Below are 21,548 nucleotides of genomic sequence, written 5' to 3'. Positions count from 1 at the left end.
TTCTTTCATAAATGTTTTGCAAGATATAATAATTCTGAGCAGAAAGTTTGCCTGATAGCAAGAGGGCAGGTCAAAAGCAAAACCATTAAACCACTTTTAAAAATAGTTGATATGTAAATGCTTTTGTCATCAAATTAATATCACTTTTGCTGCCTCAAAATGTTGATACCCAACATGCATTGCGGCACAAAGCTTTCTTTAGTTGATTATCACCATTGTTGAGTTTCATTTGCTGACTCTTGATGTCTAATTGAGTCAACAACAAAGAGAATACTTTTATGATGTATTCTTTTAGTGCGTAGACATATAATGTTTAGAAATATAATACATAGATAGAAGTATGAAAGTCTACAACTGCTTTAATTTAACACTGCATTGCACAATCATTAAAAAAGTCACAACACTTTATTACAAAGCACAATGTAAATTGATTCAAAGTGCTGTACAGAGTACAAATCCGATATATTAACATTTACAGATTAGAAGAAGCTATATAATTGAAGGTAAGTATGCCTCCTCAAGGGCCGCCCACACAAAGCGCTGCTCCTCCAGCTCATCCTCCTCAGTATCTCGGAGCGGAGACGGGGTGGGTGTGCAGGGTGGCGTTCCCAATGGTACTGGTGGGGTAATGCCACGGGACACAGCATCAGGTGGGGGTGGTGGATTCCACAAAATAAAGGCGTTTTCGTTATCTGTAAATGGATTACAATTTTTATCTCAATTCTTTTTCATGATAACAATATCTGTTTTTTTTACTGAAATCAACATACAGGCTTTCTATTTGAGCAGCTTTGGGAAGTAAATAACTAAGGCATTGAGGCATTAATCAAATATTGCATAAATCATCACCTAAAAATGATAAGGTTCTATCTGACATTTTTGTTTTCATAAAGGCTATTCTTATTCTGTGACAATGTATCTTTAATAGGTTCTATCTGTGAGCCAATTAACACTTCGTATGCACACAGGAGGACCAATCAGGATCAGCTTTCTGTGTCATGTGATTGGACTCCTCTGTGAATGGCCGTTTCTCAATATGTGTTCTTCACCGATCTTGTGTCCTTATGTTCTTGCTCTAGTCATCATTAACCGTCAAAGTCAGGTTCCAATACTCAAAACAGAAGAACAGAGAATGCATTGAAGACTTGCTGCACATCCATCCAAATCCGTTCTTTACTTTCTTGGAATTGAGAAACGGCCAATGCCACTCAACACAATGTTTAAAAGAAACCTAAATGTTGTCTATTTTATTGATAATCTTGTCAAGGAGAGCTGCTCAGATTACAGATCATTTCAGTATGTTTTTTGTTTGTTAAGAAACTAGCCAGCAGCACCAGTTTCCTAACTCCTTAGTTTACATACACCCTAATGATGCGATCACAATAAGATTTTCCCAATATCACATTTTGTTTCCCTCACGTAAACAATAATGATTATTCTGCTTGTGTTTGTGTCATAAACCATAAGTGGTACTCGTAGTAAACATGACATTCTAAAGGTTCGCTCTCAAGAAAACACGCTGACAGCAAACAGTCTGTGCTACTGACCAGTCCCACTTTCTGTGGAATAAAGTTCAGGTCTGATGTATTACAGTAGCTGCTTTCTGTCTTAACCAAAGGAAACTTCATGGTGCCTGCAATAATGTGTTCAATTACCCGCCATAGTCCGTTGTAAAATGAAGATCTACACTAGATAAACATTTGGCACCTTTTATGCTTAACTTGAACAAGAAAAAAATATGAAATACATATCATGGAAAGCATTAGGTGTCACTTTCATGCATGTCAATACATGATTACCAAAATAATGATATGTTTTAAAAGCAATTCTAAGATAAAAGCTTATGTTTCTTAAAACGTATTGCTTACATTAATGTTTTGAAAGATAGAACCTTAAAAGTCTGTGGAGAAAGAATCCCTGATAGCAAGAGAGCAGCTGAAAACCATGAATCAATGTAAAGAACCTTATAATTCCGAGGTGATGAAATGTATCCGTGTTCATGACCTAATAAACAATAATTTAGTTTATTATTCAAGAGGCTCCTGAAATCTTTTTCAACTGAAGTCTGAGCCTCATACCTATCTCTGTCTCCATATCGTTCTCCCAGTCCTGGGGGGAATCCTGGCTCTGGTTGTTTTCTTCTTCATAAATTGAAATAAAATGAATTAATTAAATAAATAAAAAGAAATAGAGAAAAGTCATTGAGAGTCAATTGCAAAACACATATTGTTATAGCAATAGTTACTATTTCAAACACAATTTCATCATATTAACTGTGTTTTTCAAAAACTCATACAGTATAAAAGTTACCTTTGCCATCGTACAGGGTCAGTCCTGATGGTTCCCACTCTCCCACGGTATATGGATAAGTGAAAAGCTTTTCACTAGACAAAGACATAATTTATTATTCATTTTAGCATAAATAAAATAAAAAGACATCTGACCTCACTGATTCCAGGTTTTACCTGAAATAGCGTTGGCCTGGAGGCCTGTGGAATGGCTTTATCCTTTTTTCTTCAGTCTCCTGACCCAGGACCAGGGTAAAGACCTGATGGTATCTTTACACGCACCATTCAGGAACGGTTATTCACAGATGAAACAGACTAAAAGCTTTTCTAAATCTTAAAGAGTGTACAAAAGGTAAACTAAACTTTCAGGATACACTGGAATGTTCCATGTCTGCAACATTTGTTGACCATGACGGTCGATAAAAAAATATGGGTTATTCACCTATAAAGGGAAACAATATGTTTTAATTTTGGTAAAATAGCATAAATTAGTGGTTCCCAAGCTTTAAGAATGAATTCCAACAACATCTCTCATAAACAAATATTGCAATGTTTCCAAATAATATAGCCTAACAAACATTTTCTAGCACACTTCACTGTGGAATCTGCTGGTCTTGAAGGAAGAATAATGCATGTAGACACATGTCTGTTCAACTTACCCTTTCATGGTGATGGATTTTTGGCCTCCTAAATGATTCATTTGGACCACAGTTAAGGCACAAAATGACATTCTCAAATAATCTCAGTATTAGCCTTTATAGTCTAAATTCTACCACTTTGCATGTGCACTCAAAAAAATCTAGAAAGTTTATATAATGACTAATGTACTCTGGCTTTTTATTATATTTTGTTTTACTTTTAATGTTTTCATTGTAATGTTGTATTATGGCATTGATTAAAAGGTTAGGCAGCTGCTACCTGCACTGAGTGTAAATAACAGATAATATTTTCAGCGACAATAGCTATTTACACTAAGTTTAAATAACAGTATAGTTGTGTTTACACTATGTGAATATAGCAGCATTTCTTCACGATAGGCTATTTACACTAACTGAAAATAGCTGCATTTTCTTTGGATTAAGTGGAAATAGTAGTTTAAATACTGGCAGATACTATTTACACCTGTATATTTTAATACATTAAACATTATGCAACAATAACAGAGTGTAGTCATTATATTTATATATAAAATTATAAAGTTTATGGTAGATTGAGATAATAAAAACCTACACCTACCCCCAACCTTACCTTAAACCTGAACTTTATGAATAAAACTTACTTTAAAGTTTTTAATTAATTTCATTGAAAAACATGCTGTACTGAGAAAGATCTAACAGTCATTATACTGCAATAAATGTATTACTTACTCATTTTATGTCCTATTTTATAGTAAATATCGATAATTTCTTAAATCAAGATTAACTTGACAATTAAAATGATCTTTTGTCTTGTTGAGAATCAAGTATGTTTCTGTTTCAAATGTCCCTGTCAATGGGTTAAAAAATAAACTTGAATATAGTTTTTCTTTTTTCTTGACCTAAAACAAGTTCTTGTAAACCCAATGGTAGATTATTTTGCTAGTAGTTTCTAAACCTATAAAAGTCCAGTACACTGTAAAGAGACGTATCTTAACATCCTTCTTGTCATACATTTCATCAATAAATAAATGCCTTTTATATTTTACATTTAATTCCCCACATAAACAAATTTTGTCCTAATTGGTGGCAAAATGTTTTTATCAGTATTACATTACATTATTTACCACAAATTTATATTTATTAAGAAAATATAATCTGTAAATCATTTGTTTATATAAGATGGTTGAATGCCAATTAAACAACCAGAGTGCTCAGACAGTTCATTCTGCACATTAAAAAGGTAAGTATCCCACTTTACTCCATGACAAAAGACTACACTGTATTGATTAAAGTTTGCACAAAAACTACTAAACTGCTAAGATACGTTGAGAACAGTAAGCTTATTATTGGAATGTAGAAATAAGTTGATATTTTATCGGAGCACCTCTTTGAGTGAATAAATGACGTTTGTTGAAACAGTGCCACCTGCTGACATGATCAGGTACTGTTTAACAGCGCGGCACACCGAGCGCTTCAGAGATGCGTGCATTGAATGAAAGTGTAAATTAAATTACGCTGAAGTACCGCGCGTGGCGAATATTTATATAAACCCATAATATTGTACTTTTCTTTTTGGTGAAACGAAGTGTTTTAAACCCTCAAAAGATGAGCATCCCAAACAGCTTTGATCAGTAAAGAAAAAGATAAACACAGCAGTTTCACGCACCGAACTTATACAACCATAGTCATCACGCTGTCAAACTGGATTACATATATAAACTGTTAACACTTTAGCTTTAGAGTTTTCTATGATGATGAAAAAGGTATTTTTATTTGACCTCTGTTACGGAAGCTGTAAAAACATCTATGCTACTGATAAAAATCGGTATGAAGTAAAATATAATTTTCATTTTTGTTTATTATTATATTATTTATATTTGTTTTTATTTTTTCTTTATTTTGGGTTCTTTTTGTTGAGGTGTGCCAGCCATCTCCCTCAGCCCCGCCCCTTTTGTACGTCAAACATGTATTAAATGTTATTAACCAAAAGATAGACACATGGCGCTTTCCAAACGGGTTATATTGCCCTCCGAAGGGCCCTTTTGAAAGGGCAAAACATCGCTCCAGATGAAGGCATTTGACATTGTTTTTTTTTGCTCTTTTTACCAGGTGAATTTTAAACAGATACATTAGGAAATACAGTTGTGTTGTTCCATCCAGAGTTTACACATCAAGAGCTTTACTCTTCAAGGAGAGTAGGGCATAGGGATGATCACTCTGGAATGGAAAGCGACAACAATATTCCGCCTCAAAATCACGCTGTCAAATAAAACTTATTTTGCATGGATGAATGTACCGTAAAACGAAACTTTATTGATTGTTTATAGAAAGGTGAGGGAACTTATTCTGCGCCACAAGAATGGACAAGTGGATGACATCGGATGAGAGCGTTACGCTCGCGGTACTTTGATGTCATCCGCCTTTCGGTAACACGCACCTATGGGCTCAAGTGGCCACGCCCTTAAGTATGCAGAACGAGTTATAAAAATTCACAATGGTCATGAAATTTAAAACACCTTTTGTGTCAGACTGTAAACATCTTTTTTTCCTGCTGTAGGGCTGGGTGTGTCCGTCTCGACTAATAATGCAATATTCATTAATGCAGTTGCTTGAGCTTGCATATTCATATTTAAACATGGTGCCATTTACTGGATTTCCATGAATAACAGGCACAAAAAATATCACAATTCTTCAGTACGAGAGGTCTGTCAGGACTGTAGCCAAAGCGCGGCTGTTCGCCGTTGGAAACAAATTTAAAAATACGCATAACCGCAGTCAAATAACGGCTTATGAAGATGATCAACAGGAGCTTGAATGATAAAAGGTTTTCATTGAAAAACATAACAAAACAGTGCAAATGTACAACTACTGACTATAACAAATTAAATAACACAATAAACTTAATAACATAACAAATTTGTACAAATAAATTAACTTTGCATGTCTACATAAGGGCTCAGACGCATCAGGAAGGATATATAACAGAGGACAGGGAAAATGACCTTGCTCTTGCTCTGGCACACTCTGAAAAATGTTGAAAAGGACGCTGTCTCCAAAGTCCACCTCCATTTTTGCAGGGGTCGTTGTCGTGGTCGCACGGTTAAGGAAAGTCTAAATTGTACCTGTAGCGTCTTGTAGGGGACGTGGCTATATGTGTTGCTCCGCCCACTAACTCGTCTCATTAGATAATCCAATGTAATGACGTCTACACAAGAAACCTTTAAACAAAAACTTTTAAATTAAAAGTTTTTTATTTAACAAAAACATATTACGGATGACAGATCTTGCTGCTTCAGTACACAAAATCAATAGAAAAAATATATACAAATGTATATATACATATATGCCAGGCACAATTAATGTATATTTCACAATTCCTTATGACAACGATTCATTTGAAAGTATAACTGTAGGTATATTAAGTACCTAGGGACGTATATCCACGTATATCGTTAACCACTGAGATGTGTTAAGAAATGTAAACGTGATTGTGCTTTCAATGCCGAAGAAGTTAATCTCTCCCATTCACTTCTCTGACTTTATTGGTCTTTTGCTCTACCTATGGCAGCAGCAGAGCGGCCAATGCCACGTCCAGATCTTTATTATGTATAACATAGGTTTAAACACAGAAAACCTTAAGCTGGTTTGCCAAGTAGAAAAAGTGAGGCGGGAGGGTCTCTCGATTACAACACTGGCAAGTTCAACCAAGATAAGAAAGTTATAAAAGTATATAAAATAGTCACATAGATGCAAGGCAGATCTTTAAAAATAGCATCATTTAATATAAACGGAATACTCAATCCAGTGAAGAGGTGGAAAATCTTATCAAAATTAAAGAAGGATAGAATTCAGGTAGCCTTCCTACAAGAGACACACCTTAGTGATTCGGAACATGCCAAATTGAATAAATCGGGATTTAAACATGTTTACTTTTCTTCCCATGATTCGGGAAGGAGGAGAGGAGTGGCGACTTTGATATCTGATGCGGTAAATTACGAACACATATAAGAGCATAAAGATAGCGAAGGCAGATTTGTTATGGTTACAGGCAAAATAGAAGGAAGTGTGATGAGTCTCCTTAATGTATATGTACCTCCGGGCAGCGACTGGTCCTTTTATAAACATATAATAGATCTAATGACAACAAAAAGTCAAGGGATGTTAATATGTGGCGGGGATTTTAATATCCGATTAAATCCAAAAATCGACTCATCAAATGGGAAATCTGGCGCCAAAAACATTAGCAGAAGATTAAATACTTGGCTGTGTGAAATGGGGATTGTGGACGTGTGGCGAGAGATAAACCCAACAAACCGAGACTACTCGCATTATTCAGCTGTTCATAATGTATACTCACGCATAGATTACTTTTTTATGCTTAAAGGTGATCTATGTAAGGTGGATAATTGTGAAATAAAAGTTAACACTATGTCAGACCACGATCCTATTTATATGTCAATCCACCTGAATAATAAGAAGAAATCAACTCTCTGCAGGCTGAACTCAAGCATTTTGAATAACCCAACTATTAAAGGTAAATTGGAAAGCGAAATTCAGCTGTACTTAGAAAATAACGACAATGAAGAAGTGACACCACCTATTCCCTGGGATGCATTAAAAGCGGTGATCAGGGGCAAAATAATAGCCATATCCTCATATGAGAAAAAAATGAAAGGGATTAAACTCAAATAATTTGAAGACACTACAGAAAGAACACGCAAAGTCTCTCAAAGATGACAACAAACAAAAGATCAAAGAAATAAAAAAAGAAATAGATGAAATAAACACTCAGGAAATTTAAAAAAAACTCCTTTTCACAAAGCAACAATAATATGAGGTAGGTGGGAAGTCACTGAAATTTCTATCATATAGGTTAAGAAAACAGCAAGCGGATAGAACTATACACAAAATAAGAAATTCTGCAAAAAGCAAAATAGAAACTAATCTAGAAAATATTCAGCAATGCTTCCTAAAATATTATAAAGCATTATATTCTCAGCCACAGGGAAGCACTGACAATCAGATCGATGCCTTTTTGACCCAGATTAAACTCCCACAAATTACTGATGAACAAAATGGAAAACTAATATCTAAAATAACAAAAGAAGAAATACAAGCAGCAATCAGAAGAATGAAAGGGGGGAAATGTCCAGGGACCGATGGATTTCCTACAGAATGATACAAAACAATGCATAACCAGCTAATTCCAACATTATTAAAAACATTTAATTGGGTTTTAGAAAATAATAACATTCCCCCCTCATGGAGGAAGGCAATGATCTCGGTCATACCTAAAGAGGGGAAAGATAAATTGGATTGTGGGAATTATCGTCCGGTAAGCCTTTTAAATAATGATTATAAGCTATTCACTTCTATAATATCTAAATGAATAGAATTGATATTACCAATATTAATACATAAGGACCAGGCTGGCTTTGTTAGACAAAAGACAGACCCAAGATAACATCAGGAAAACGCTACACGTTATGAAACAAATCACATAAGAAAAATTGGACACATTGATATTAAGTTTGGATGCAGAGAAAGCATTCGACTCAGTGAGGTGGTCATTTTTATATAAAGTACTTTCAAAATTTGGCTTTCATACGACTATTATTGATACATTTGCAGCTCTATACCATAAACCAACAGCTAGAATCAAAATCAACGGAGATCTAACCAATTCATTTATACTAGAAAGAGGAACAAGACAAGGATGTTGTGCGTCGCCGCTCCTCTTTGCTCTGTTTATAGAACCCGTGAATCAATTGATTAGGCAGAGGTGGGATATAAAGGGGGTAACAATGAAAACCGGGGAGCAAAAATTGGCCCTATTTGCGGACGATTTACTGATAAGTATAACAGAACCTACTCAGACACTCCCAAAACTGATGAAATTACTAGAGGAATTTGGTTACATTTCGGGCTACAAAATTAATATCAACAAAACCCAAATATTAAAATTCTACTATGACCCACCAGACTCGATTAAGACCATGTATAACTGGAATTGGGAGGCTGAATCTATTAAATATTTGGGTGTTCTATTACCTAGGGATTTCTCAAGACTGCACGACATCAATTATGGACCACTAAATTCGAAGATAAAATCTGATATACAGAGATGGAATGTTATTCCTTTTCTGAGTTTAAGCTCCCGGATAGAGTCAATTAGGATGAATATCCTTCCACGGATGTTGTACCTTTTTCAATGTCTACCAGTCAAAATACCACCTAAGCAGTTCATAGAATGGGACAGATTAATAGCAAGATATTTGTGGCAAGGGAAAAGGGCCAGAATTAAATTTAAGACATTGCAATTAAGAAAGAGAAGGGCGGAATGAACCTCCCTTGCTTGCAAGATTACTACCATGCAGCCCAATTGAGATCTTTAGTCTGCCTGTGCTCACCAACATACACTGCAATATGGAAAGAAATAGAAATTATGACGTTAAACGGAATTCCAATAACGGCTCTACTGAGTGATAACAAACTACTAGAGGAGCAGGCTATCCCAGAGGATTCTATAACGGGCAGCTTACTGAAGTCCTGGCAAGCAATAGCTAAAACTTGCAGATTAGGAGAAACATCTAAATTTATGAGATGTTGTGCCTACGATTCAGACTTTGCACCAAACAGAATCGATGGTAGGTTTAAGATATGGATCTCAAAAGGTCTAACTACTTATCACTCATTTATCCACAAAGGGACGTTCCAGAGTTTTGAAACCCTACAGACAGATTATGGACTGGTAAAAGATGATTTTTTTAGATACCTGCAAGTGAGACATCACTTTAACGAAAATCTTAAAGGGGCGTTAGGAACAAGTGAATCAGGGATCATAGAAGTATTCTTATCATTAACTAAACCCAGACCAAAGCAACAAAGTTATTTCCAAATTATATAATGCTATACAATTATCTAAACAAGAAAATACAGATTACATAAGGAAGAAATGGGAAAGTGAAACAAAAATGACAATTACACAAGAGAGCTGGGGGAGAATATGTCAGTTACAATGGTTATCAACCGGATCAAACACATGGCGGGAATTTTGCTGGAAAAACATCGCAAGATTTTGTATCACACCCATCCAGAATCGATACCAAGGCAGTGGAGACACCTGTTGGAGACTTTGTGGAGCCAAGGGAGCCAACCACTGCCACATTTTTTGGGACTGCCAATCAATAAGACCTTACTGGGAAGAGATTCACAAACATATAAACAATGTATTTAATGTAAACATTCCATTGAATTGTGAGACTGTGTATTTGGGCAATGTGGGGTTTGAAACATGGAACGTTGACGATAAAAAACTGCTGGCGATACTTCTGGCAGCCAGTAAGAAATCGGTTACGAGGAAATGGTTAAAAGTAATTCCACCCACCATTGATGAATGGATTGAAATTATTTACGAGATATATGTAATGGAAAGGATATCCTTCTCCCTCAAAGTTGAAAAAGAACATTTTTATAAGATTTGGTCTAAATGGACTGAGTATGTAAAACCAACTAGTTCCCTCTTTTTTATTTTTATGTAATGTTTTATTTCCTGGAAATGGTGCGCACCCCGGTTCTGTTTTACTCAGTCATTGTTCTCAACTGAAATAAGTAACAGTCTGTAAAAGAAAATATCAGAAGGGCAATATGGACAAACATCTGAATATACCCCTATCTCGGTACTTGAATGACTAAAAGCACAATCATTGTATGTTTTGGGAAAATGCCTTTCTAAATAAAAAGATAATTTCAAAAAAAAAGTATATAAAATAATTTATTGCTGTTCCTGTTTATACAACAATTCTGATTGGATTTATCGGGTCTTTTCTGTCACCGGTTTAAAATATATGTTTTGAAATGTATATTATTTTCCTTATGTTTGCTAATGTGGATGAGCCCTATGTGTCGTTTTGCTATGATATAAACAACTTGAGTTTACATTCTGGAAGAATTCTCAATAATGTTCAAGGCCATTAAAAACAACTTTTTTACACTTTTCTAACATTGTTTTCCTTTTTTATGGACGTCTGAAAAGGTGACAGTGTATACAGTTAACAGTATGATGCGCTAGTATCCTTTGACCTTTGTAGTGTTGGTGTGCTATAAAATCCCATTCACAAAATAAATTACTTTTTGATAGCTGATATTAATGTCCCAACATGTGAAAGTTAAGCTTTTAAACTCGAAAGTAAAGCTATTAAACTTTATAAACATGCTCTAGTAGTTACATTATTTTTCTTCTTAAACAGGGAATCCATCCTGAAGCAGAGGATCGTTAAGAAGCCAAAAGCCTCTGACAAAAGTAATGTTAAAGTGATAATAAACCCAAAAATGAAAATTCTGTCATCATTTACTCACCTTTGAGTTGTTCCAAATCAAGAATGCTTATAACCAGACAGATTTTCCCCCTCATTGACACCATAGGAAAAAATACGATGGTAGTCAAAAATGACTAGAATAGTTTCCTGTCCTACATTCTTCAAGATGTCTTCTTTGGTGTGGAAACAGAACAAAAAATATAGTATTTATATATAAATATAATTTTTCCTACACTGGGAGTCAATGGAGTGCAAAATCTGTCTGTCCGTCATCAAAAAAAAGTAATTTATACAGATTTGGAACAACAAAAGGTGAGTAAATGGTGACAGAATTAATTTTTTTGGGGTGAAGTATCACTTTAAGTCCACTCTTTATAGTGCACACACAGTTGATATCATTTAAATTATTTCTTGTCTAGCAAAAACATTTTCCAACTAAAGGCCCTTAAAAATGTCATATGTACCTGAAATATTCCTAACAACTATGTCATTTTTCTTTGGTTTAGTATTTAGGTTCTATTCCTAATAATTTGGCCTTCACTTCTATGGAGTATTAATTAATGTATAACCTCTGCAAGGTTCTGTGTGCTTGTCAGAAATGAAAGAAATGCTGGGAACAGGCAGGACTGTGACATATGTTTTTACGCATGAAAAGGCAACTAAAAGACAACCTGATTCCTGAAATACATGACTTTTATCCGTTTAACATCTATTGTCATTTTTAATTTACCTTCCTAGGAATCCAAACAGCAGTTCTCTTGAAAAGCTGTATTTTTACCCTCAGCTACTGCTCTGCTAAGTTACTGCTTAATAGCCTTCTAACTGGTGTAGGCGTGCAGTGATTTTATTCAAGGTTTCTTAATACTGCCCAATGGCTTGTGATTGTTTGGGGAAAGATGAAGGAGTGTTTATTAAGCTTTGTCATTTGCATCAACTGGGTTTTTATAACAATAATACAATAAGCCACAAGAAGTTAAAATCTCTTGCTGTGCAACATACCAGGGATGGACATTTCCAATCCTGCAGAGTTCAGCTCCAACACTTCTAGTTGTCCTGAAAGTCTTGATTAGCGTCTTCAGGTGTGCTTCATTACGGCTGAAGATAAACTCTGCAGGACTGAGGCTGCGTCCATTTACCCCCACTTGCGGTCTGTGCACTTGACCACTTCACTACTTTCATGATGTATTTCCAGTTTTTGGCCCAAGTGGTCTAGTGGGTGTGATGATCTCAAGTGAGCATGTAATATTTCTAACCCGATGGGACACACTTAGCAAGTGCAAACATTAAATTTGTGTTCGGATTTTGTAATCAAAATCAGTTTTACAACGATTACGACAAATTCACCCATTTACCTCACTGTTCCAGGTCTACATCCCCTCCCGTCATTTTTGATCACTTCGGTTCCCCTGTGGTGCAATGAACTGCCAGACTCCATCAGAAACTGCAGCATCCTTCCCCAACTTAGAAAAAGCTTTATTATTTATTTTACTAACCAATAACTGTCTGACTGTCTTGCTTTTTCCCTCTTGTTCTGCTTAACATTTCTATATTTGGTAAAAGATTTTTCAGAATTGAAAAATGGCTGATGAAAGGTATATGCAAATAGAAAACAATTATTATTGTAATATTTCACACAACTAAAATGCTGCCATTTAGTTCCATGTGTGAGTAAAAAGTTGAATTGGCATGGCTTTAAAACCTGTGCAAATAGTTCATGATGGTAACATTTTGTGCCTTCACCTGGGTGAAGCCCTAATGCACTGTTGCTAAACATGATGTACATCACGTTCAGTATTTCAGTATGAAGTTGCAAAAACTACAACTGATATAATGTGTTCTAAGCACACCATTATGGGATCAAACATGCCTTTAAACATAATGTTGTGTCTGCAGAGTAGACATAACAAAACGGTACAAATGCTTACAGTACAATGCTCTTTGGTGTATCATACCTTTAAATCTGTAAATATACCACTGTTCAATGTATGGTTTGTCAGTTTTCAAGCTGATGTGGTGGTCTGCATCATGTGCAGTCTTAAGCCTGCGTCGCCTTGAGCAACCCTCCATTTCATCTAGCTGCGAAATTGAAGGAAAAGTATTTAAAATACAGAAAAACATATTTGCAAATGCATATATGTTCAACATAATAATGCACTATCCACTATATTTTGCAGTGCATAAATAAGCTATTTTCGTTGAATGTGCATGATTCAATCGTGCCCTTGAGTACCTTCATGACATTTTATTTGTGACCCTGCCTGTGAAAACCGGGCTAAAATCTCAACCTAATTCTAAGATAACAAGCATCACAGGCAGCCTCACACACATATGTGTAGTACTGTATTGTACAGTAAAGATGACTGCAGATTAAAAGTACAATTATTGTCATGATGTTTAAATGATATTTTACTGAACTGGATGACATAGTCATTTAACCACAGCATATATTTCAATATAAATCTGTAGGTTTCCTTTTAATAGATTAGACTCTGTTAAGATAAACAACAAAAATGATGTAAACATAAGATTATTTTATTCCATTTCCTTCTGTCAAATTATAATATATCAAACATTTGTTTAATCAGCCCACTTTCTTGAGAAAATATTACACTTCTATTGTACTATAACAGCAATTAATATGAGTCACTTACCTTGGCCTTGGTTATAATTATAAAATTAAATTGCTGAACTGTTGTTAATAATTGTAATTTTTTTATTCATAATAAATGCATTTTTGTCGAGAACATGACGACACTCGTGCTTGCTAGCATGCCGTGCATATAATGTTATCTTTAAAACCCCTGCCAACAAAATATAAAAACAGAAATACGACTTTCTATGACTCGATACAAAACTTAAAAGGCCTAAATAATTTACTGATAAGTAATTTGATCTTTCACGTGGCCGCCATTACATTATCTCTCCATCAGCCTCCTTCAGTCCTCAGCGCGTGATCACAATTAACCAATCAAACAGAACCTCGCTATTTCAGAACCGTACACGCCCATTTAGTGTTAAATGTGTGTAAGTGAGCAGTTGCAAATCCTGCCATGTGGTGGCAGCAGCGGGATTGACTTTTAGCCGGTGATACACGTCATCATATTTCAGTCAAAGACACACAGACTCCATCGTTCACGTATTCTGTTCATGTGTTTGTGTGTTCAGAGAGTTTCCCGATTTCATAGTATTTTACACAATACAATGACAGTAAAGACGTTCTGTTGTTCATTTGTACTCTCATCAAACTTGTGTATTTTCAACGTTTACAAGCAGAAAACAAGTTTATGGTTAAGCAAGGATTTATCACTTTTGGTTACAGTGGTTTAAATGTACATTCAGACATTCACACGTCATTGCTTTCAATAGTAAGTTTAGTACTTTAACAACAACACACCACGTTGAGAAAAGCTACGTACATAAAGTCATGACAGATATAATTAAATCATTCCAATAAATGCATATGGAACAGCACGACAGATCACACACATCACATAAAGTACATAAGTCTATAATAATGAAATGTGTCAAGTGTCGTCTTTCTAACATTATTTTCAGATTTCACACAGTCAGAATGTGTCAAGACAGTAAAAACAAATGAAGTGTTAATTCATGTGATTTGAAATGTTTCCGTCGTGAAAGTTTATAAAATCATTGAAAGAACTCAAATGAGTCAATAACCTGCCTCTCGCAGTCATTTCATCACACTTTACTTAACAAAAAGCTGAAATCATTTAATTATTTAATACCTTTATGAAATGATCATATGAATGTAAGTAAACAGATAACGTGTCGAAAAGTGTTGCTGAGGTCAAGTGTTGTTGTTACAGTCAAATAATTTTTTAGATGATTAGATTAGATTCAACTTTATTGTCATTACACATATGTGTAACGAAATGTGTAACGAAATGTAGTTTAGGTCTAACCAGAAGTGCAATTAGCAAGTGCAGGATATACAGTGTGAATAAATACAGAATACAATATTAGGAAAATACTATACAATGGGCATGTACTATGAAAATATGACAGTCGGTATGTACTATGAACAATATAGACAGAAGGCTATATACTGTGAACATTAATGTACAGGTGGTTATGAACAGATAACAATATAGACTATACAATAGTGCAAGTGACTTGAGTGTGCATTAGTTACAGACATTAGCTATTAAAGTTACAGTGCAGTACATGAGTTATTGAAGTTATAGTGCAATACATGAGTAGATGCAGTTATAGATTTACAGTGCAGTAGATGAGTTAGTGCAGTTATTGAAGTTACAGTGCAGTAGATGAGTTAATGCAGTTATTGAGGTTACAGTCCAGTAGATGAGTTAATGCAGTTATTGAAGTTACAGTGCAGTAGATGAGTTAATGCAGTTATTGAAGTTATAGTGCAGTAGATGAGTTAATGCGGTTATTAAGGTCACAGTGCAGTAGATGAGTTAATGCAGTTATTAAGGTCACAGTGCAGTAGATGAGTTAATGTAGTTATTTAAGTTACAGTCCAGTAGATGAGTTAATGCAGTTATTAAAGTTACAGTCCAGTAGATGAGTTAATGTAGTTATTGAAGTTACAGTGCAGTAGATGAATTAATGTAGTTATTGAAGTTATAGTGCAGTAGATGAGTTAATGCAGTTATTTAAGTTACAGTCCAGTAGATGAGTTAATGTAGTTATTGAAGTTACAGTGCAGTAGATGAGTTAATGTAGTTATTGAAGTTACAGTCCAGTAGATGAGTTAATGCAGTTATTGAAGTTACAGTGCAGTAGATGAGTTAATGCAGTTATTGAAGTTATAGTGCAGTAGATGAGTTAATGCGGTTATTGAAGTTACAGTGCAGTAGATGAGGTAATGCAGTTATGAAAGTTACAGTGCAGTAGATGAGGTAATCTAGTTATGAGAGTAGTCCATTAGTGCAAATGAGCATTCAGTGTAAAATTCCTGGTGTGCAAGTGAGCAGTATAGAGTGCAAGGAGGAAAGATCTGTTTAATGTCAATATTGTTTTTATCAGACTGTTAAAATGATGTCTCTTGCTCTCTGAACCACTCTTTCACAATTTAAACGGTCACCTCTTCAGACAAAAAATGAAAAGGAAAGTGATAAACGTGTAAAGATTCATTTTTCCTGGCCTTGAAGCAATAAAAACACAAAAATCCCGACTGAAGTTGTAAAATTTATTCATGAAAAAATTGAAATGTTATTTTGTTCCATTTATTGATTCTTTCTTAAACTCAGTCATAGGCTTTATTAGTTACGTGCTATATAAACACTAACACGTGAAAACTTCTGATGTTTTATTGATGAGAAATGATGCGTTTTGTCTTCACATTGCTCTTATCGCTCTCAGTGTCAAATCAATATTGTAATAGTGAAATCACAAGTTTGTGAGTGTATGTTAGATTTGTTGATGTATTGTTGTATTGTTGTGCGGAGTGTTGTTGATGTGATGCGTTTCATTACAGACATTACAGAGCAGCGTTCAGTCCGCTGATGAACCTTTAATGTATCAACACTCAACACTTCAGTCAAGTTTGGATGAATGATGGGTCGCCTCCTGTCTTCATGTTAACAGTCTTTGTGAATGTGCTGCAGATGAAGATCATCATTGGATGTTGAGGGGGTGGGTCACCTGTAACACACACACACACACAGATCAGTGTCCGTTTTTTGTGTTTCTAAAGGAACAGTTCGGATGGAATGTATTTTATTGTTTATGTTCCGTATTGCATGAGTGTGAATTTATTTCACTCTTTCTTTATTTATGTGAGCGCAGGGCTCCTGGACATGATCACACACAACGTCATGTTGTACAATCACATCACACACTGACACCAGGTCTGGTCTCCAAAACGAGAGCTTGAATCAGAGATGATACTGAGCGTGGAGGAGATGACCCCTAAAAGAGAGCAGTCCAGACCGTTTCCTCTCTGCTCCGTGAGTGTCCTTACTTGAGTTTTTGAATTGAATTGTCTGACTCACTTTAAGAACTTTTTTTCATTCTTACAGTGTCTGATTCCCCTCTCTCTGCTGTGTGTCAGCAGAATTGGTTGCTGGGGGGTTTTCTGAGCACTTTTAAGCATGTTTTTAACTCTATTTTAATATAGTGGGGATATGAACTCTACCTAAAGTATGCATTTAACTTATTTTTTTATCTGTGGAAAGAATCATGGGGGTGCAAAATGTCCATCAGTTATGAGCACCTGGGTTTGGAACGACCCTTCAATATGGCGCCATGATTGTTTTCACTCACCGGCAGTGTTTGTGCTGGGTCTGCTTCTGTGAAAAGCCTTTGATAGGTAATATTAGTTTATTTTGCCATCGTGAGTATTTTATTTATTGAAATAGTGTGATGCATTCATTGTCCGTAAGAAAGTTATGGTCATGATTATTAAGACAAATGATCTCTCTATCATCATCGTGTCTCAGGCTGTATGTAACGGAGTGACAAAAACAATTACTTATTCATAGGGAAATACTGTACAACATGTGTGTTCAATATATCCGACTTTGTCCTTTTTTGACCATTAAACAGTTTGGGACCAAATATTCATATATGCAACAAACAGAAACTGATGTGTGTGTGAGTTACTTAACAAAAAGGAGCTTCTCCGTCTGCAGCACATTCACAAAGACCATTACAATAACGACAGGATGCACAGACCAGCGTTCATCCATAATTAATTTGATTTAATTCAATTGGACATTGACTCATGAGCAGCATTCTCTTTAAAACTGATGCCAAACGGTCTATATTTGAGAAAAAATGTATGTGTCAATATCTACATATTCTACATGTAAGCTATGGACACACTTAAGAAATGTTATAATTAATTGATAATAAGTACATAATATCTCTAAAAATACAGCAGAAATGCATAGAGATGTAAACAAAAAAGATATAATATGTATTATTAAAGATGTATTTATAGATTTACTGTAAAGCGACGCAGATCGCAAAACACAAATAAGTGAAACATGATAAAATCAGTCGATGAAAATAAAGCTACAGCGTCATTGAGAAGTTTTGTGAGTGTTTCTATTTTTAACCATCAGAAAAGGCCTCGGGCCGTGACACCGTCCACTGCTCCTCGCACGCCCGCCTCTGAATCCAGTACCTGTTTCAGAGGAGAGGAAGAAAACCTTCCTCTTCAGCATTCGAGATATGCTTGTAAGAAACTACACAATATTTGCGAGCTTGTAACAACATCCTACATGAAGCCACAATTAGCCTTCATAGCAGAATGATGAAACATGCAAGCAAGGCAGTTTCTTACCTGCAAAGGCACCTTGAAAAGGTTAAAGCAGAAGCCGCAACCAGATCATGTAGTTCATAGAAACACTTTTCAGGTCGACGGTATCTTTTTTTATCCAGCAAAAAGGACCCAAAAACGTTACAAATGTTCATTATACGCAATACAACACAAAACGGATAATGAAATATAATTATATGAATAAAAGATCCTTAAAAACAACATCAAACAGCATTCAAACCTTCCCACCTCATTAATTATTCAAAGCATCAGCCAATAGAAAGTCTCCAAAGGTAAAACTCCTCAATAGTGTTATATTTATGCTTTCTAAACTGCTCAGTTTGTTTTAATAAGAACATACACTACACTACTATAGCATCCATCAATTATATTTGAGGGTTCATCAGTATTTTGTGATTTCTTCATAGAGCTGCATGTATTTGGGCACATTTCTGTATCGACGCACTGGATGTGAGTGAACGATTGAAGGAAGATTCGTCTTTGACAACGACTATGTCGAGTTACAGCAACACAATAAGTGTGTAGAAGTTTAGAGACATGATTGACACTGTGGGAGACGGAAACGGACATTAAGTGAGAAAGACACAAGATGGCTGCGGCTCGTGAATAACAGCGAAGCAAACGGTGAACTATTTAAAACAAGATAACGTTACTATATACATATTATGCTTTCAAAATGTGTGTTAAATGTCTGAAAAGCATCATCCATGATTATTTGAATCTTGTAGGATTCTCAAAGTGTGTCATTATGAACGCGGCTTAAACGTGCACGCGCCAATTACACTGACGACCGTTAAGATTTAAAAATCAAAGCCATATTCGTTACAAAAAACAAATTTTGAGTCTTTATAAGGTAACGTTTACTTACCATAGCAGCACATTGAGTCTTGAATATAAAAACGAATCGTATAATCCACGACGATAAACAAACTGTTTGTGTTTCTCTTCAGAGTAAAACTACCGGAAGCAGTAATTGATCTACAGACGGAAGCGCGCGTGCCGTGTTGACCTCGCGCGCATCTTCCGCTGCAAAAAAATCAGTATTGCGCTACAAAATGATTTGTGAAGTGTTAGATCTTCTTTTTGCTCTTATGGAAATAAACCCTGAGTTTACAACACTTAATACAACAACATTTGAGTTATTTAAGTCACAGTGTGTGAAGAAGTAAAATAAATGAGTTTAATAAACTGGTCTATTTTAAGCCTTTTTTGTTGTTTGTTATTTATTGTTTTCTACACGTATTTTGCTTGATATTTAGTGTTTAAACCATCATTTCAAAGAACTAAATTAAGTCATAAAGAAAAGAAACAAAAGTGTCATTTTAAAGTGCTTTCACAAGTTAAATGTATTGAAGATGTTGAAGATCCCCATGCAACACAGTCAGTTCACATTTATTTCTGCTGAAGAGATTAACACAACACCATCAGACGACATCAGAAGATGTGTTAAGTTATACTGATGGATAAAGTTGTGTGTTGGTTTTTGTGATTTATGAGATCTTATTTACATTTCATATGAATACACGCCACACTATGAGGACATTTTGGATTATGAGGACATGGCCGGTGAACAGTAGAGACTAAAGAAGTCCAAAACCAAACTCAGAGGTGCCAATGCACTTAAGGAGTTAATCTTTAAAATGCCTAAAATCCATGTAATGACAGGATAAGAGTCACATGTTGAAGCAAGTTGAAAACTCTGGCATGTCGACATTAACAATTGAAACTTCCATCTTTCCATCTGGCGCTTTCCAGCCCAGCCAAAACTTCAAGTCCTTAAGGTCAGAGTTGGATGCTATAAGGTCAATAAAAAACGGGATTCAGTTATAATCATAATAATAATAGTAATTTTTTGTAAAAGAAGTGGTGTTACCCAACTATCAGTACTAGCTGTTTAATAAAATCACTATCCACTTTCCTGGTTGCGAAAATAGAAGCCGTCTCCTCTTGTATAATAAAAATATCATTAAACATAATGTCTGAAATGACTGAATATTAAAATAAAATTACAGACGTGAAATATCATTAGAATTAACCCAGTAAGTTTAGGAGAAATCATACCTTTCATTCAAAATAATACAGATGGACCTTTCACTGCATTGTAAGTGTAATATTCAGCCTCAGGTTGCAGAATTTTTCAGTTGTTCCAGGCACTAATCTCCTTAAATGGATCCTATAAAGGTTATAGCCAGTCCCAACTCAAATCTCCAAGTATAATTAGTTCAGATTTATCCCACTCATGAAACAAATCTTCCATATAAAATACATATTTCACTTGTAGAAGATGAGGGTGGACGGTAACAACCTACCACCATGAACAGACAGACAGACACACGTCCACATTTATCAAGACTTAATATACATCAATTTTGCTTCTCAAATGAATGTGTCTTGATTTAGGTTTTCTTATATTACTGTTAGCGTAGTGTTTCAGTCTAGCCAGTAGTCTAACATAACCTTTTTTTATATGTACATGCATGGAAACAAGCAGAGATCACAATGAAACGCAAATTTACGAAGCATTTTTAAAGAATTCATCACTTCATTGTGTCTGAATGAATTCTTTCCATTAATTATTTTTTTTGTGGATTTCGTGGAAAAAGTGCAGTTATCAAGATAATGATGTTTATTTCAAGTTAAACATACAGTCGTGGCCAAAAGTTTTGAGAATTACATAAATATTCGTTTTCAAAAAGTTTGCTGCTAAGTTTGCTCAGTATTTGCAGTGTTGGCCATTCTTTTTCAGGACCTCTGCAATTCGACTGGGCATGCTCTCAATCAACTTCTGGGCCAAATCCTGACTGATAGCAACCCATTCTTTCATAATAACTTCTTGGAGTTTGTGAGAATTAGTGGGTTTTTGTTTGTCCACCCGCCTCTTGAGGATTGACCACAAGTTCTCAATGGGATTAAGATCTGGGGAGTTTCCAGGCCATGGACCGAAAATTTCAACATTCTAGTCCCCGAGCCACTTAGTTATCACTTTTGCCTTATGGCACGGTGCTCCATCGTGCTGGAAAATGCTTTGTTCTTC

General features: G+C 35.3%; 1 protein-coding gene and 2 long non-coding RNA genes across 3 annotated transcripts in view; 1 reads left to right on the top strand and 2 right to left on the bottom strand.

Annotated features, from left to right (window-relative positions):
• Positions 1–18,698, top strand: part of LOC130418931 (uncharacterized) — a 28,946-nt gene extending 10,248 nt beyond the window's left edge. Inside the window, exons 3-5 of the long non-coding RNA XR_008906445.1 lie at positions 16,706–16,863; positions 17,017–17,177; positions 17,250–18,698. This is a non-coding gene — a long non-coding RNA (uncharacterized LOC130418931). The remainder of the gene's footprint in view (positions 1–16,705; positions 16,864–17,016; positions 17,178–17,249) is intronic.
• Positions 342–14,203, bottom strand: LOC130418929 (uncharacterized). Its single transcript, XM_056745145.1, has 9 exons — positions 13,896–14,203; positions 13,197–13,320; positions 5,905–6,144; positions 2,948–2,988; positions 2,663–2,730; positions 2,466–2,558; positions 2,311–2,384; positions 2,079–2,141; positions 342–692 (listed from the first exon to the last, which is right to left on the bottom strand). Exons 3-9 carry the CDS (start codon positions 5,993–5,995, stop codon positions 490–492), a joined length of 633 nt encoding a protein of 210 aa, XP_056601123.1. The 5' UTR covers positions 5,996–6,144; positions 13,197–13,320; positions 13,896–14,203; the 3' UTR covers positions 342–489.
• On the bottom strand, positions 16,404–19,564 carry LOC130418930 (uncharacterized). Its single transcript, XR_008906444.1, has 2 exons — positions 19,383–19,564; positions 16,404–16,872 (listed from the first exon to the last, which is right to left on the bottom strand). It is a non-coding gene; the product is annotated as an uncharacterized LOC130418930 (long non-coding RNA).
• Positions 19,565–21,548: the final 1,984 nt, after the last annotated feature.

The sequence above is a fragment of the Triplophysa dalaica genome, chromosome 4, assembly GCF_015846415.1.
Source record: "Triplophysa dalaica isolate WHDGS20190420 chromosome 4, ASM1584641v1, whole genome shotgun sequence".
NCBI lineage: Eukaryota > Metazoa > Chordata > Actinopteri > Cypriniformes > Nemacheilidae > Triplophysa > Triplophysa dalaica.
The sequence above is the reverse complement of the archived record's forward strand: the minus strand, read 5'-3'. Positions and strand labels throughout refer to the sequence as shown.